The 19,324-nt window shown below is 35.9% G+C and overlaps 1 protein-coding gene across 1 annotated transcript in view; it reads left to right on the top strand.

Moving 5' to 3' along the window:
* Vps41 (VPS41 subunit of HOPS complex) overlaps positions 1-19,324 on the top strand; it is a 165,466-nt gene that overhangs the window by 106,714 nt on the left and 39,428 nt on the right. Inside the window, exons 10-13 of the mRNA XM_026387619.2 lie at positions 2,265-2,331; positions 13,512-13,609; positions 17,613-17,742; positions 19,159-19,274. Of these exons, the coding sequence (XP_026243404.1) occupies positions 2,265-2,331; positions 13,512-13,609; positions 17,613-17,742; positions 19,159-19,274 (411 nt within the window). The remainder of the gene's footprint in view (positions 1-2,264; positions 2,332-13,511; positions 13,610-17,612; positions 17,743-19,158; positions 19,275-19,324) is intronic.

Here is a 19,324-nt window from a genome sequence, read left to right as displayed (position 1 = left end):
AAGTGTTCCTGCCCTGCCAGTGCATGCTTCTGCTTTCCCATCATACTTTGGCAAAATTACCTTACTTCTGTGTCTTCACCACTGCTCGATAATCTCAAGAAAATAACCCTAATTTAGCACTGGTGCCTAGTCGTTGCTCAAAAAGTACTAATATTACTATTATATTTGCCTTATTATTGTGAACCATCTGAGACACTTCCGTATGTACTTTTTTCAGCACATTAAAATAGTTATTTGGCATTGTGGAGTGTGCCTGTTAGACCTTTTAGTAGTTTTCTTAGTGAGTGTGGAAAAAAGCTCAGAAGTCTACCAAAAAGAGAAGGAATTGGGGAAAATTGGGGAAGTGGTCAGAAAATTATAGGAAATGGACAGAAGACAGATGTCAAAAAGCATTCAAGGGAAAAGAGAGCCAATGATTCCTAAATGGGGGCTTAGACTTCCAAAGCCATAGGTTTTTGTCGTATATGAGGGAAGGTGAGTTTTTGTAGGTACAGAGTTGCTGCAGTATTTCTGGATAGCAATTTAGACATGTTTATTAAACTAAACAGAAAAAAAAAAAACCTAAAGTGTGTGTACTCATTAATCTGTTGGTTCAGCATCTAGGAATTTATTTCCTAAGGAAACATATGTTCAAGTATGTTGATTGCACTTTTGCTTATAACGATAGATATAAAATCTAATGGCCAAAAAGGAGATCGACCACATAAATTATAGTACATTCTTAAAATAAAATGCTATAAATCACATTAAAGAATTGTGTTGTGGAAGAATATTTAAATAATACATTAAATTATTTGTAGTAAATGGCTAAGTTAGTAAAAGTAGCTTCCATAAAAAATAAGTTTGTTAATGATGATATTTTGGGGCTGGGATAAGAAATAATGCTTGTTTTCCTCTTTGAGTTTTTCTCTAATTTAGAATAGTCTGTAGTGTAGCTCTACTTTAGGGGAGCAGCTATAAAAGATCACTATCTGAAAGATTTAGGATTAGTACTTGACTTCAGGTTCAGTCTTAACTGAATGGCAGAACTTATATAAATTTTTCTTGTTTCTTGTTATAAATTTGAATATATTCACTTCAGAAAGCAAAATAAGTATAAAAGGTCCATAGTCTTATCAACCTAAAACAGATATCATCAACATTCATATGTGTTATCTGTTGTATTCGAGAGAGATAAAAATTGAGATATAGATTGAGATATACTGTAATTTTACACATATATGAGTTTTTGTTTACCCACAAACACACACACATACATATAAACTATATAGATATGATTTAATATGAATTTTGGCAAACTTTCTATAAATACCTGCTAGTAAAAGTTGAGATTTCAGGCCACACTGTTGCTGCTGCTCCTTCCTTTCTTTTTTCCTTCCCTTTCTCCCCAACATCTCCCTCCCCATCTTTGTTGCTCCCTTTATAAACTGTGAAAACCTATCTTACAGGCCATAACAAAACAGGCTTGGGACTTGGGCATGATTACCAATCCCTGAATTAGTTTATGTAGTAACTGATTATAATGTACTTGAGATAAGAAGAGTATGTGCCACTTTTGCCAAGTATTATTTAACAACAGTGAAGTGAGTTACAAATGTTATCAGAAATACAAGATATAATGTGAATATTGATCAGATTAACCATGGAGCATGACTTTATTTGGTATGGTCATAGGCCACTTAGCAACAGGGATGCATTCTGAGAGATGCATCACAGGCAATTTCATCATTGTGTGAACATAATAGAGTACTGAACAGGCTAGGATGTCCATAATACCACTAGGCAATATAATATTATGGGACCACCATGGTATATGTATTGCTTTAGACCAAAATGTCATTATGTAGTACATGACTGTAGTTTTTAAGTAGACTTTCAGAGGATACATCATTAGAAAAATATTAGAACTATCTTAAAGGGCTAGGATTGTAGCTCACTGATAGAGTGCTTGCCTAGTGTGTGTGAGGCACTGGGTTTGAGTCTCAACACCACATATAAATAAATAAAATAAAGGGGAAAAAAACTATCTTAAAGTTTTCTCTCTTTTTTTGCCCTTGAATCAGACTTTATTAAAGAATAATTTTGGAGAATATAAGTAATGGTTGCTATATGTCATTCTTATTTAAGTCATAAGATAGATTGCGCTTCATCTTCAGGGATACATGGTTAATTTAACACAAGTATATATTGAATAAAATATTGTGAAGAATTTTCCATCAAATGAATAGAATTCATAGTGAGGTTGTTTTTCCCCCCCTCCCCAGATATGCTCAGTGAAGGAACGACATGCCAGTGAAATGAGGGATTTGCCAAGTCGATATGTTGAAATAGGTAAGGTTCACTCAGTGTCTGCTGTGAGTGTAAACGTTCAAAAGAATGTCTGTTTTATTAAGTGGAAATCTAAAGCCATGTTCCTCATCAGGACACATTTCTGGGTGATTTGATGAAATATATCAGAAGCTTCTAGGTTTTGCAACTTTACTATGGAAACCCTTTTTTAAGAAACTATTCTTTTTTTTTCACACAATAATTTTGTAAATTGCCTTTGAAGTCAAAGAACCATGGCTTTGGGTTCTGGTTTTGTTGCATACCACCTGGACTTGAGACAATTATCTGCCTTCTTCAGTATTTTTGTCTGTAAAATTTGGAAGAGAATCTTTCTCAGGAGTTAGTTGCAAGAAGTACAAGAATTAATTCATTCATTTCCCTAGTACAGTACTGATACCTCATCCTGCCAATTTGAACCTTCTAAATACTTGATTTTATCATCATTGGTCCAGCTTAGACTGCCATAGTCTGGACTGCCATTTACCTGTACTTCTGCAGCAGCCTCTTAACTCCTTCCACTATGAATGACTCTAACTTATTCCACTGCAGTCAGAACTTGGATTGGATCACATCATCATCCTTCAATTCCTTCCTGTTCCTTTTAGAATAAAGAGAAACTCATCATTAGTACCTGACTGTCACCTCGTTGCAAGACTACAGGGGTCTGTGTGGCTGTGTCTGCCTCTCCAGCTGCAGACATTCTCCTGAGTCTTTATGCTGTTGTCAAACTGACTTTCTTCTACCTACCTCCTCTTCCATCTAGAATGTTCTTCCTGCTTCTTTTTACCTTAGTAGTTCCAAATTATTCCTCAGCTCACGTGTTGTAGAGAAAGTCCACTAGATCTTCCTAATGAAGCCAAGTCCTCCTTTGGGAGCATGTATAACACTGGCTACCGTCCTTTGCCTTATAGATGTAGTGATCACTTGATAAATTTAATGCATTTCTGTGTCTTCCACCAGACTATCGCCTCATTCATTATAAGCATACACTGGTCTGCATTTGCTCTCTTTATATCAAGGGCCTGGAACAGTGCTTGGCACATAGTAGGATGAAATGAATCGGTGACTCTGGGAAACAACTCTTGAAGAAAAGTGTGCTAAGGATGATCTGCCATTATTTTTATTTTTATAATTCTTAGGAGAAAAAAGTTTTGCCATATTATAAGTCAGCTATAAAATTAATTTGCCCATTTGGATGGTGGATGGGGAATATAAATTTGATGGGTCATTATAACAAGGCAAAACTGTCATAAATCATTTACTCCACATTACCCACATGACAAATGTGAGTAGGATTTACTTCTGGGCTGTTTTGTACTTGAAGTCAGAAGTTGGTGGTAGAGTTTTAATCTTTTTTTTTTTTAATCTTAGAGAATACATAGTTTAGGTTGCTAAGAGTATGGGTAAATAGGTGTCTACAGAATATAACAGTACTGAGAAAAGTTGAGAAACAAGATAATAGAGAAGACAGGTAACTAGAAGATAAAGGCAAGTGTTTCAGTATCTCTCACTCTTCTTTCCTGTCAGGGGGGAAAAAACAACAACAACAGAACTCAGAAAATCTCAGTGCACAGTGTCCTTAGAGATAATATTTGAATATTTTAAATAGAGACAAGTATTAAAATAACAAATCTGAGAATTTTTAAGAATGTAAAAATTTCCAGGAAAGTATAAAAATGTAGCGATTGTCATCTTCTCTCCTTAGTTGATATTTATTGCTCTCATTCTAGGTAGAGATGTCGTACTGTGTGCATTACCTGTATTCATTCATTCTCACCACAACCCTTTGAAGTTACTCAGTATGCTTCTCATTCTGTAGATTGAGAAATTGACCTTCAGAGATGTAAATACCTTGTTTAAGATGTTAAACCTGTGGTAATAAAATGGATAGAATCCAACTCTGCAGAACCACCAGAAGGCTTCCAGGTAGACAAGGCAGTGTGGTGAAGTATATGATCTTGGTAGGATTCCTTAACCTCCCTGAGCCATACTTTCCCACTGTGATAGGCAGATGATAACACCTACCTCTCAGGGTAGTTGTGAGAATTAAGACATAACACAAGTAATGTGCCTTGCATGGTGCTTGGCAGTAGTAAATACTCACTAAGTCATGCATGCTATTATCACTTGCACATGTCCATCCAAACATGTGACTGCTAAGTTTCCTCTGTGGTGGCTTTATTAATCCAGAGCCCTGGGATCACATTACTGAAGGGTAGTGGATCTGTACTGTAATTTATGTGAAATAGTCTGTGTGGGTACTAACAGTATCACATTACTGACATTTCACTATTATGGTTAGTGGTTAAGTACCATTTTTCCCCCTCATGAGAGCAAACCCTTAAGAATGTAAACCATTTCCACAGCAGGAAGCAAAGTGGTGTGGATAAGAGTCCTTGAGTAGGATAAAGGAAAGGAGAAATATTAGGAGGTCAGGATTACAATGTACTTTAGCCCTGAACAGTGTGAGCCACTGTTCTTTAATAAATGAGGTGAAGTGGCACTGAGATTAAAGAACTATCTGTGGCTACACATTTCTTAGAAGCCAGATGTTTCTAACTCTTCTTACAAGTTAGGATCAGAAAAACAACACGAAAGTTATTTCTGCCAACAGGATATTGATATTCTCTTGTAAATGAAAAATAATCATGATAAAGAGTCGGCCAGTCACCATGAAGACAGTCTCTGTTCATAGAGATTTTGGATGTTATTTTTTGTTTCAGAATGTATTGCTAAAATTACAGTGTGGTCCATGCCTATTGTTTTTAATCTCACTTGACTCTCTTTATTCCCACAAGACTCCCTAACCCCCTGATACTTTTCACCAAAGTTTCCCATGGTCTTTGTGGAATGGGAATTGGAGAGCTGATACATTTTTAGTTAATGAAGCCAGTGTTTGCCATTTTCTGGAAGTTGCTGCCAAGGACTGAGAATTTTCATGCAAGGAATTAATTATTGACTTTCTAGTCTTTATTTCATATAGAATCTTGTTTAAAAAAATAACTGAGATAAACCAACTACACAGGACTCTATAGAATGACAGAGAAACCGGGAGGAACAAAAAGGTGATAAAAGAAGGTACCATCTCTTGATGTTAATTAAGTAGGGTCAGTACCTTTAATTGGTCATATACTATGATCTTAACAGTTCAGTACATCACACTGTTTTCAGCCTCTCAATTTATTGGGAAGGTGATGATCTGGATGATGAAGATCTGTTTGCTTGATGCAGGAGAGCTGTGAGATCATTCTTTCATACATCTATGTATTTCTCTTTCATCTATCTGTTATCATTTTGACTTTGACATACAACACAGCTGTGATAGTTTTCTTGTACACATATGTGACATTGTTTTCCCATAATTGCTACTAAGTCTCAGTAGCAATTATGACAGTCACTGGTATCATCCAATGTTTTTTTTTTTTTTTTTTTTAGATGGCATCCAACGTGTTTTTATTTAAGGAGCTAGCGACGTGGTTTTGTGTTCTGCTGTAGTTCAGATTAACTATTTAGTAGATGAAATAATCATATCAACTTAAGAGTTGTCATTTAATTGCAGTAGTGTGTTGAATTTTGATTAGAAAATATAGAATGAAATTGTAAACTAAACTTGCTTTAAGTGGTTTGTGACCTGGGTACTGCTGGCTTCTGTCTGATTTGAATGTTTTGTTATTTTGCCCATTAGCCATACTCTTCAATTTCACTTTCTTGTACCAGGTCTTCTCGGTGACTTGCTGTCACGCATCGTAAAGTCGCTTTTACTTTAATATATTTGCTTCATAGCACAGCCCTGAAGCTGTTGAAATGTTGTGATTTCCAAATGTAGTTTCATTCATCACTAGTCAAGTTGACAAAGCGTCTAAACTTATTGAAAATAAGTTCTGTGAGCATTATTTCCAGTTGATTATGAAATACTACTGTCTGTTAACTAAGAGGTTAGAATTTTATGGTGACATGGCACTATCATAAAAAGCTTATCAGTGAATATAAAACAATGGAAGGAACCTGTTCCTATTTATAAATTGCTCGACATACTTCCTTTTTGTTTCTTTAAGAATCATAAATAACAAGATCTGTAGGATATCACATTATTTAACTCCAATGAAGAATCCAAATCCTTCTGGGTCACATTTAGCTATTGGGCATTTGGGGATGAGCAAAGGGATAACAAGTGTTTAAAACCAGCAACACAAGTTATGTTCTGCAGCGCTTTTACCCTCATAGTAGCATGATGGATTCAAGAAAAGGGCAGGTGGCACCCTGACAACATTGTGCTGAATCACCAGAGAGTTGTCAAGCCCTTAACTTCTATTTTTGGTAACCCCCAGTACACTTTTAATCTGAGTGTCTGTCTCAGTGTTTTTACTTATGTGTTGCAGTGTGACTTGTTTAAGACCTAAACTTACTGCTTCTGCTGCCATCTATTTCAGAGACATATTAGTGAAGATACTTAACTTCTCTGAGCTTCAGCTGTTCTAAAATAAAGATGATGTTGTTATGGTGAAAATAGATATTGAATGTAAAACACTTAGCATACTGCCTCTCAGCATAGTCATATTCATTAAATGGAAGCATTAAATTAATGTTGTTATTATTTAGTTACTCAGTGAGAAAGAAGAAGAGTGGTTTCCTTTAGAAATCAGAAGACTCAATTATTGTGTGTCAAAAAACTAACTGCAAGAAAATTTTGGGAAAAATATAAGGGTTTACTGAATTATTGAGAACAGATCAATATATTTCATAATTGCATTTCTCAGTAAAATATATGAATCTGTAGATGACAGAAATACAGTAATAATTAAGAACATTGCTTTAAAATCATGTTTTTTAGGTCATATACACACATAGTAAAATCACCTAGTTCTGAATTATTTGGAGAAAGATCTTATTATTTAAGTAAAATTGTGTGTGTGTGTGTGTGTGTGTGTGTGTGTGTGTGTGTGTCTGTGTGTGTGTTTAAGTGAGATGAAGAGGTTGTTTTTCTTATGTTATTTAGACTGTTCTTATAGTCATGATTATTGCCACTATTTCCATCCTCATACATACTTCTCTCTAATCTAAATTTTTCTGCTTTTTACTGTTTCTTGTTTTATATCTATTTCCATTTTTTTTGATACAGCAGGCAGTACCTTAATTATTTTTTTAAATAATAGATGCACAAGCTCCCTTAAGTCAGGGTCAAGGTCTTAGTCTCTGGGTATTTCTAGAAGAGAGTCTTATGCACAGCTAGTACTTGGTCAAGTTGTTGATAACCCTCAGAGATCTCAGACCCATGGCACAAGAAAGTTCTTTCTTATTAATTCTTATTTCAATCACATGGTGCTCATTCTGAAACTGTTAGTATGTGCCATTGATGGCCCAACTTTGCTTACGTGTTATGGCTCTAACCCTAACCCCATTTCCCTGGGTAATATAAAGTTGATATAAAACACTGATCTTGGGAAGATGATACAGTGTCAGCATTATTTTTCAATCTGCCTGAGTCCTCACATAAAAATGGAACAAGTAGATCGCAAAACAACACACAGACCACATTTACAACAAAACAAGGTAGCCCCAAGAACCCCAAGACACAAATAGATATGGAAAAAACACTAGTGGTAGCCCGGTGCCCTGCTATGGTCATAGCCTCTGTGTGACACAGAGTAGAGAGGAATAGGGGTTCTCTGGCAGACTGAGGCCAGGAGAACTTCAAAGTAGTCAGTCAGTGTTCACCAGAAAGGACAGTAGGCTACCCCAAGAGCATCAGCAGTGGGTGTGGGGATCACCCTTATGTGTGAAGGGCCAGATTCCAGCTTCCCTTATGTACTTACAGTTGAGCAGCCAGGATTTCCTGATACAGGATATCTGAGGAGAACAGCAGAGAGGGAGCCTGTCAGTGCAAGACAGGGACATTAGAAACAAATAAAAGAACTAGGGGATCTCAGAAAGTAAGTGACCAGATTTTTATTTTTTTAAGCATCAAATTATCATAGCAGAAGAGGGAGCTCTACAAGGTTAGAAGATCTTTCTCAGTCCCTGTCTCGTAAGAGTTCAGTGACAATGACTTTACCTCATAATGAACACTAGGAAAATACTGAGATCAAATCCCTACTAAAGCTTAAGAAAAATAAGGAGATCAGTGGTGTCCTTCATAATGAATGCACATCTGAAAGACATAACCATAACACAGATTGCAACTGAATATAAAAGCAAATAGAACCAAAAAGTTATGCTGAGAGAGGGACAGAGAGGGAAAAGAAGGAATAATAAAAAAAAAGGACAGTGTTTATCTGGTAAAGAACAATCTATTCTTTACCAGATAAACACTTTTATCTGTCTGTTTATCTGACATCAAGATATATTCTAGTAAAATCACTGGACTTAAAGAAGAAAAAAATTGGGAGGCCTTCTAGACCTATAGTCACCAGTATGGTAGCCAGTAACCACTTGTGGTGAGACTTTGTAATGTTGCTCTGTAGTGGTGGCAGATTGATGTGTACCATGTACCAGATTCCAGATGTTTTCGCATGAAAATAAAAAAGTAAAAGACTTCATTAATGATTTTTTATGTTGTTACATATTGAAATAATAATTTGGGTATATTGCATTAAAGAAAATACATCATTAAAATTTCACCTCTTTCATGAAGGAACTTTGGTTTGTGTAGAGGAGAGTCAGGGAAGAGGTGGGGTCATGGGGATGGAAAAACAATAGAAAGAGACAGACATTATTACCCTATATAATGTATGATTACATTAGTGGAGTAACTCTGAACCATGTTCAGCCAGAGGAATGAGAAGTTGTGCTCCATTTGTGTACTACATGTCAAAACACATTCTACTGTAAAATAAATTAATTAAAAAATTTTTAGCTCTTTCAAAGCTTTTGCTCCTTATTGTGGCTCATAGAAAATTTTACAAATTAGATATGCAACTGTGCTTTTGACTTGCATTGTGTATCTGTTGGGCAGCAATGATCAAGAATTGCAGCCTCCCTTCTATATCAGTCCTACCAGCAAAATTGCATTCATTATCCTTACTGTGGATCTAGAAAACTTTGCTGAATAGAATTTTCATGTGAACAGCCCTTTTGAAACTCACCCTCTCTTAATCTACTTTGGATCTCTATGTAAAGTCTTGTATTACTTCTTCTAGCATGTCTAGGAATGCTTTATCCTCCTGAATAAACCAGAGTGCAGAAGCTCTTTCATCTCCATCAGGATAAGGAAGGCTTTTGCTGCCTTAATGCCCACCATTGCTGATGTTCATGAGCACACTGTTGTGTGAACACAGCATATTCCCTGCCTTGGCCTGGAATCATTCCCTCACTTTCTTGATCTCCTTGATCTGAAGGATAGCTTCTGTTTTGTGGTTTTCTCTGGGAACTTCATTTTTCTTTCTTCCTCCTCTGTCTTTTGCTTTCTTTCAGTTTTGTGTTTTGCAAACAAATCAGAATTTGTTTTCATTTTCTTTGTGATTTATCTTCTCCAGATAATCTACTTAAAGATGAGTTTCTAGAGCATTAAACCTGTTAGCCATCTGTATTCAAATTGGGTTTATTTTAGGGGGAAAAGATTTTTTATTAAAAGTATTAAACTCATTGTTACATGAAATGTAGTAGGATTTCAGGAGAAACAAGTAATTTGAAATTTCCATTGGCCCACTTTGAAATATAAAGCCCATAATTATTTGGGGATATTTTACAAAATAAGTTCATAAACTTTTGCATATCTTTAGAAGAATAAATATTATCATTCAGTATTTCATTCTCTAAAAATTGGGAAAACTATTCCTTATGTTTCTATATTCATTCTGATACCACTGTGTCCAGGCAGCCCTTCTTGGATTCAGTGTTAATATGAAAAATAAATTGTATCATGTTAGATCTAAAAACATTCATGTTCATTGAATTAGTTATGAAAAAGCAAGACCCCAGCATCCTTTCTGTAATGTTTTGTTTTAAGCAGAATTGCTACAGATATTTTCATAAACCAGCAACTCAAATTAGGAATGAGTTCTTTTTTAACATGATATCATTATTAGTGGGTATTAATGTAGAGGAATTGCTGAGTGATAAAGTGGGAGAGTACTCGCAACTAAGAGAAATAGCCATTTAGAACTCTTATTTTGTGAATAATAGTATTTCAGTAACAATTTTTCTTTAAGAAGATGATTTTGATACTAATAAGTTATTTTAACAAAATGTTTTAGTTTCAGTTTTATCTGTATATGGATAACTTGCTCAGTGTCTCTGGAAATGTCATCAATATTTTTGTGTACGATATCTTTTCTTTTTTTTTTTAATTTTTAATATTTATTTTTTAGTTCTCGGCAGACACAACATCTTTGTTGGTATGTGGTGCTGAGGATCGAACCCAGGCCAAACGCATGCCAGGCGAGCGCGCTACCGCTTGAGCCACATACCCAGCCCCCATATCTTTTCTTTATAAGTAACTTTGTGTTAGTTTGTAATTTGCCCCTTCATGTAGTCTCTGTCTAAATTATTATTAATTCTCAATTACTAAAGTCTGATAAATTAAGTACTTAACAAATACACATTTATTACTGCCGCAGTCCGGCTGCAGCAAAATAGCCGGGGGGTGACGAATAACTTGTGTACGTTGATACAGCAGGAATAGGAGCCATTTATTGTAGGGCAACAGAGCTATTTATACATTTTGCACAGCTTATCTTAATTAGCATAAACTAGATACATCAATCAATCAATAAGGAATCTCCACACTTAATGGCTCGCTTTTGTTACTTCTCAAACCACTTCCTCTGACATTTTGCCAGGCACCATCCAGACTTGTTTACGAACTCTAACATTTGTCTGGCAAAATACCAGGTGTTATTTTTGACTTATTTACAGACCTTAACATATTACAATATCCAGAATTGAGACTGTGTGTCTTTATAATATTTCCTCATTTTCTTTAAGCACCCATTGGAGTTTCTGTCATGTTCTTAATTAGAGAACTGGAAATTTTCTCTCTTATTCATGTAAACTATTATACACAGACTATTGTACGCAGATCGTAAGGAGGAGGAGGAGGGCTTTGGATAAGATCATTTTCTAGCTTCTCTGTTCTGTATTTTAAGGCTCATTCATAAAAACTCAGACATCTATATATATTTGGTTACCTTTAGGATAAACTCTGACATTGCCCATTAGTGAGGCTAGGCAGCCTATTTGGCATCTCAGATGAGGAAAATACCTCATTCACGCACTGCTTCTTTTGTGTTTAAGGGGATGTTTTTTTGGGGGGTGTCTCTGGCAAATGAGCACAGAAAAGCCTCCCTGTGATGTCGTCAGTACGGCTTCTGTGGCTTGAATTTGTTCTTTACCAGAGTTGCTGATAAAGGTATGCATAGCATTTCAAACATGAAATGTGATTTAGTGGAACAACTCAGGTCCATTTTTTGCCAACGTGGAGTGTTCGCTACCAAAAACTCTTGTCAGTTGTCCGTATAGCTTAAGAGAAGGTGAAACTGCCACGTTTTCAATCACAGTGTCCTGTATGGCCCCATACTGTTCAGTACTGTCTGTACATTTCAACTCGCACCTCTCTGTTCCCCACCTGTATGCACAGTAGGATGAGAGTCTCTAGATTGTCCAGCCTGAGTACACTGGAAGTATTTGTCTCTGCCCAGTGGTTGAGGTGGAGGTGGCTGTCTCACAAGCTCTTAACAGCTGAATAAGGAGAAACTGTAAAGACTGGCAAAAGGAGAAGAGGAAGAAGAAAAATTCAGTAGCCCCTGTTCTTTCTGTATTATGGATTTTATTTCTGCTCTCATTTTTTTAACTTATAGAAAGGGAAATTTATATCCACAGAAGTTAAAATGACTTGTCCAAGTTCAATTTAGTGGAAGTTATAGCCCAGATTTCCCAATTCAGCATTCAATATTGTTTCCAGCATGATGCACTGAGTTCCCTTACTTGGGAAAAGAGAGTAATTTCATGACAGACATTTGCTAGATCTGCAGCTAATACCCACAACTGTGAAGAAGATCTGAATCGAGAAACTCTTTGAAAATGTGATGCGCCTGCATGAGAGTTTATTCCCAAATGAATCCTTAAGTGATTCATTTAATGATTCCTGGAAGACTCTTCCAGTCCCACTGCTCTGTCAGCTCTTACCCTTTAAGAAGCCACCTCAAAACTTCACTTGTTAAAACAACAATCATTTGTATTTTATACAGCAAGCATTTATCATTAGAATCATATTTTGATAATGTTTGTACTGTGTCCATGGAACTCTCTTCAAGAAATCTTTGGGATCCAAAGTTATTAAATTCACATACTTCTTAAACAAAGTAATATTTTTTCTAAATTTTAAGTAGTCCATTTTCAGGAAGGAAAAAGAAGCTTATTATTTTTCTTTCACCTCTATTTCACTTGAAAAATAATAATGTTTGATCATAATGCAGTCTGTATTTGCATGCTTTCTTTAACTTGAAGTTCTTTTAATAATGCCAAAAAAAGAGTGTTTTATAATCAAAAACAGCAGCCCTTGTGATGTTTGTACCTCTGTAATGCCCCAGTTGTCAAAAACTTAAAATTAGGCATATGAAAAAATTAGTGTTGTTATTAATAATAGTTTACATTGAGTTTTATGGGCTTCATATTGTCTTCAAGTGATTTAACTATGTCATTTTTAAACTGCCTGGGCACATATTACTCTTGACATTTATGGTGCTATTATTCTTGGGTGCATTTTTTTTAAATTTTTTTTTTCTGTTGTAGTTGGACACATTATCTTTATTCATTTATTTTTATGTGGTGCTGAGGATCGAACTCTGCATCTCGCACGTGCTAGGCTAGTGCTCTACTGCTGAGCCACAACCTCAGCTCCTTGGGTGCATTTTTGTTGCTGATAGAAATTTCAAGTTTAAGTTCTTACATAGCCATCTAGTACTGATTATTGTGAAGCATTTTCAGTGCTCAGAGTTGAAAGTATGTTTAATTATGCCCCTTCATGTTAGTTTTTAAAAAATTGGCACATAGTATTATACATATTTATGGAGCACACTGTGATAATTTGCTACTTGTATACAATGTGTAATGAACAAATTAAGGTAATTAGCATTTGCATCACCTTAAACATTTATCATTTCTTTTTAAAATGAATCTGGCTGGTAGTTGATATGTCATTGTGTGTTGATTTTTCCTCCTTTTAATGGTGAATCTTTTGTTCACAGTGTCTCAGTTTGAAACTGAATTCCACATCAGTGGACTCGCCCCTCTCTGTGATCAGCTTGTTGTACTTTCCTACGTAAAAGAGGTTTCAGAAAAAACGGTAATTATTTTCTCCACAATTTCAAAGGGATGTGGGGGTTCATTTTTAGCATTATACCCGGATCAGGTTGCTTGTCAGAGGAGTCTTCTATAAGCTGAGTAGAACTTTCTTGATCTATAAGACTAGCAGAGACTATGCTGTAGACCCTAACATGTTTACCTGAAGAAGGTCCATTCATTGCCTGCCTTTGTTCTTTTTTTCTGAGCAAAGAAAAGTCATTTTCCTCCTCTTTTTCATCAGTCGAAAGGAATGAAGTATTCCTCTTGCGGAAAGGCGAAGAAACTAAGCTGACACTGTGCATTAGCAGAAATGACAGCAATGAAGTTGATCGGCTGCAACAACAGGGGTCCCTGTGGTCAGAGGGAGTTATGGAAAGGGCAGTTCATTATTTCCTGTGGTCCAGACATATTTGTTTACTTCCCAGTGGCCTGGTGAATCTGAGTAGTTTGAGTGTTGCAACTTTGAGTTACCAATTATGGATTGTTGTAACTTTCAGTTACCAATGCAAATGATAGTATAGTGAAATGTGTGGCTAATAGAAAGCAGTAGGTAGTCTAAATTTCATTGTAATGATGTTAGAATGAAGCTTACATCTGGGATCCAGTGGAGGGGCCAGCACTCCCAGTTCTCCCTTTGAAGCCCAGGCCAGCACCATTCCCAGCTTGTTGTTATTGTTAGAGTCTAGGGGTCCTACCTAGAAGGGGATGGGAAGGCTCCAAGGCACAAACAAGGAGAGTTTATTGTAAAGGATTTTCTTTTGGATGCTGTATATAAAAGAAATTGCAATTGATTCTCTACCCCTTTAGAGTAAGTAGGCAAGTGGACCCTCCTTGTTTGTGTCCTCCTCCTTTTCTTCTTAAATGGCAAGGAATAAAATGGGGGAGGAAAAACCCTGGGAGCCCTTGTTTTGAAGTGGTAACTGCACTTGAGCTTTTCTCTGAGCGAGCACTTGCATTAGGAAGCCATCACTATAGTAACTGAAGCTCTGGGTGCCCATGTTGCTAGGCAATGGAATGCTGTAGACTTAAGTGAGCACTCAGACCTTCTAAAATCAATAGGGGTGGCTTCTAGCCCTATTGCAGGACATCAGTTTATTATTATTTTATTTATTTATTTCTTGAAAATAAAGAAAAGCAGTCACTCCTGAGGGAGTAAATTCAGTGCTTTTTGATGAGGAATGTGGGGAGGATTGAGATTGTGATTGAAAGAAATAAGGAAAGAAGCAGTAAAATGAAAAAGGAAGGCCTAATAAACAACTGACCAAAAGAAAGAATGAAAGAAAAGAAGCCTTTGTTAATAAAAGAGTATTGAAAATAAATAAATCCAAAGAAAGGCCAACCTTACAGAATAAATTAGAAAATGGAATTTATTTCAAAGGAAGAAGGAAGGGTCTTGGAGATGACTTAAAACATTTGTGTCAGTGTACACGGAGACTCACTTTATTGAACATCAAAGTGTGCCTTAAATCCTTAAATAAATTATTAAGGCAAAAGGAATAAAAGAGATCATCTTTAGGCCATCTTCTACCTCCCCCCAGTTTTTCTTTTTATCCATATTGAACAATGTTTAATTATATTTAATAAAATTTATTGTCAGTATTTTTCCCAAAACATTTCCCATGTGATGCCTTTGACATAGTTTGTTTTCACATAATTGCATTCAGTGGCACTTGCTCCTTAATATTGCCCTATTTTTATGCATATTAATCCTCTCTGTACGTATATGTGGTTTCTTTCCATTATTAGCATGTTTGGTAGTCATATACTATCCTGTCTGATTGACATAACTTAATTTATTAAGTGGTTCCCTAACGTTTGGTTTTTCTTTCATTAGTTGGTAAAGCACAAATGTGATAAGTGTTGGCTAAACACTGGAGGTCAGAGATCAACAAAGCCAAATTCCTGACCTTGGCAAGCTAGATAAGCAGGCTGGTTAGCCAGAGAGCAAGAGTTGTAAAATGACATGAGTCACCTTACTGGTACTTTTCTTACACATAGAAAGGCACTTTTGGTATTGTCTGGTGAGGTGGTTTAATGTGTTTTTTTGTTGAAATATTTTTTCTACTTTGCTATTCTAATGTTGACATCTTTTATTATTTTTATAGAAGTCAATTTTTTATGGTTTTTATTAGTGCACTATGGTTATACATAATAGCTGGATTCATTGTGACATATTTACACATGCACATAACATGATTCAATCAGCCTTATTCCTCAGTACCTCCCTTTTCCCTCCCTTCCTTGCTACCCCTAGCCCTTTTCCTCAACTGGTCTCTCTTTTATTATTATTTTTAAAAGAGTACATTTGTGTGTGTGTGTGTGTGTGTGTGTGTGTGTGTGTGTGTGAGAGAGAGAGAGAGAGAGAGAGAGAGAGAGAGAGAGAGAGAGAGAGAGAGACTCTCATTGTGATGTTAATTACATGGACTTAGCATAATTTGATCAATTTCATTCCTTAGTGCTCCCTCTGTCATTCCTTAGTACTTTCCTCCCTGTCAGTCCCCTTCCTCTTCTCTATTAATCTCCCTTCTATTTTTGTGAAATCCCCTTTTTTATTTCATATTTTTCCTCTCCATATTACAAGAGAAAACATTCAACCCTTGACTTTCTGAGTCTGGTTTATATGACATTCAGTTTTTTAAATATGCAAATCTTTTCATTTTCTTTGATTTTTTTTTCTGTTTCAAATTTATCTGATAAATTATGCTATGTGTTCATACTCACTCTTTTTGTTGATCTTGTGTAGTTGCTATTTTATTTTTGGAATGTTTTCAGTATATGAGATGGAAGGCTAATGTAATTACTTCCCAGTTTCTGAACAAGATTTGTCAAATTCAGGTTTACTATTTTATTTGGGAAACTTAGAGGGCCAGGTCTAGTTCTGGAGGGTATTTTGTTTTGGTTGTTTGTTTTTTTCCCATTTCATTTCTCTCATCTGTGTCTTCTCTGTACCGATTTCAAAGTGCTTCAGGTATTGTTGGTTTGTAAAATGAATTCAAGTGTATGTTTTGTACATAAAGTTCACAAAGCATGAACTTTAAATTAGAAAAAACTTGACTTCAAGTCTAAAGTTGGCTTTAAGTCCTGATTCTCCACATAACCCACTTTTATAATTGGCTTATATAACTTTAACCTTAACTTTTTTGATTCTCTGTTTTCTCCATCTATAAAATTAGAAATTATAATTCTTCACTTTCTAGGACTCATTTAAGAACTTAGAGTAATATATGTATATTCACTTGCTAGATTTATTGAACTGCCACAGGTCCTCAGCAAATATTCTCTCATCATTCCCTTTTTGTCCTAATCTTGTGATTCATCATCCAAAACTGAAGTCACCAGCTGTGTATGGCTGTTTGTATTTAAACTAATTAAAATTAAATAAAATTTAAATTCTTATTCATATTAATAGCATTTTATGTGTGCAGTAGCCACCTGTGACTAACATCTGCCATATTGGGCTATGCAAATATAGAATATCTCCATCATCTTAACAAAGTCTGATTTAGAGGCAACTCCTAAATCTTCGGCTTTTTAACACTACTAGTAACTTTACTAGTATTATCACTGATTTGGATAATGGAACAGTTCGTACATTATTTTACTTTTCAACACATATTTGTAGAAGAGATGTAATAAAAGGGCCAAATTCAATGTCTTGGGCCACTCCTGAGATTGGATGGGCTGCAGTGGTAGAGTGCCCGCCCATGTCACACAGTGCTGTTTATCTTACACAAAAGGTCAAGAAATAAGACATTGTTAGGATGCTGTTTACTATAGGCTGTTGGGAATGGCTTATGTGTGCAAAATGATAAAATCAAAGCAAGTGGGCTGGAGTGCTGTTCAGTGGTAAAGCATTTGCTTGGTGTGCATCCCTGGGTTCTGTCCACAGCACTGCAAAAAAAATGAATAAAACAAAACCAAAGCAAGTATGGTTACCTTGAATTAGTTTGCATAACTGGAAATGTATTTAAAACATGACTTTTCCTTTCTCCTTGCTCCCCCAGGAAAGAGAATATTGTGCCAGACCTAGATTGGATATCATCCAGCCACTTTCTGAGACTTGTGAAGAGATCTCTTCTGATGCTTTGACAGTCAGAGGTTTTCAGGAGAATGAATGTAGAGATTATCATTTAGGTGAGAGACAGTAAAGGTCTGGTTCATGTGATTTCCTGTGTTATTTGCCCTTCTACTTTATTTTGACAAAAGGAAACTTAAATTGAGTTGCTGAGAGGATCTTAGAGAATATGTAGGCAGGCCTCTTCTTTTGAAAACCAGAGCGTTCAGGCTCAGAAATATCCCAGAGCTTTTCTAAGCTCTCATTGCAAAAGGAAGTAGAAACCAGGACTGATGAGGAATAGGCTCCTTGTTTGTTGTTTTATTATTACTTTTTTCCATCGTGCTAAGAAACAGTTAACTTGATGTCAAGCAACTCTCTGGTTCTAACATCCCTCCAACTTTATGTCCCTGTAAGGTTTGCTCTGGGATGGCAGAGAAATTGTCTTTCTGTGAGTTACTGAGTGCTCACAGCTGAGAAGAGTCCTACCATATCACTAGGCATTAGGTGAATATTTGTGGAGTGGATGGATGAGCATACTTAGTCATTCACTGTGCAGACACAAAAGGAACACCATTATTATTTAGTCATACCAAGGCTATCTGTGTTTGAGTGTCATCATATCCTCATAAAATACATTGAGGAAAATAGAACAGTTAGGCTTTTAAAAAAATTTGTTTCCTGCTTTAAAAACGTTTGACACTTTGTGAGAATATTTTCATTTCCTACATTGGCTGAAGAAATGAAGAAATATTCTATACATGTTTGAGCTTTCTTATGTGAAGCTCCAAATCAGTTGAAAAATGGGAGTATATTCTGGACTTGGCAAAAAGCAACTGTGATTCACAACTGAAAGCGTCCAGTCTAGGTATTTTGCTCAGAGCAAACTCTGCTGCACACTTAGAAACCATTCAGAACAGATTTTATAATTGAATTCTGCAGGAAACCCTCACCATTGGCATTGTGCACAACATGCTGAAATGATAGATTATGTCCCCAGGGCTTGGGCGTCTGTCATTTATGCTTTAGATGGCCTTGACCTTGATGAGGAGGAAACATTTATCGCAGACTGTGGGGTGTAATTGTTCTGTAAAAATAGAACAGTGTCATAAGTGGCCATAAATAAAGTTTATATACAGTAGATGAATTCTAATATGCAATGGATGTGAAGAATTTTGAACATTGTTTTTTATATGAAGTCAGAATGTTAATGTATTTAAACACAGAATTTTGAACCTGTTAAGTTTTATAATACTTGTTTTCTCCCTGTTTCCCTTTTCTCTTTTCTTGCTTCTTTCTTTCCCTTTAAGATCTGAAATACATTCTGTTATGCTCTACCCTATTTCCTTCCTTTACCTTTCAACAAAGTGAAGCACATTTGCAAGTGTAGAAAAGTTTTCTCTTTACTCTGAAATTGGGTGGGCTCACCCAAACTGTTGTAACACTTTTTGTACTGTTGAATCACTCTAGTTGTTCCTCTCTTCTCTCACTTCTAGAATACTCTGAAGGGGAATCACTCTTCTACATCGTGAGTCCAAGAGATGTTGTAGTAGCCAAGGAACGAGACCAAGATGATCACATCGACTGGCTCCTTGAAAAGAAGAAATATGAAGTAGTCTTGATTTTAATTTCTTGGAAGTATTGACTTGTCTGTAACAGAGG

Source organism: Urocitellus parryii, chromosome 3, assembly GCF_045843805.1.
Source record: "Urocitellus parryii isolate mUroPar1 chromosome 3, mUroPar1.hap1, whole genome shotgun sequence".
Taxonomy (NCBI): Eukaryota; Metazoa; Chordata; class Mammalia; order Rodentia; family Sciuridae; genus Urocitellus; species Urocitellus parryii.
The sequence above is the reverse complement of the archived record's forward strand: the minus strand, read 5'-3'. Positions and strand labels throughout refer to the sequence as shown.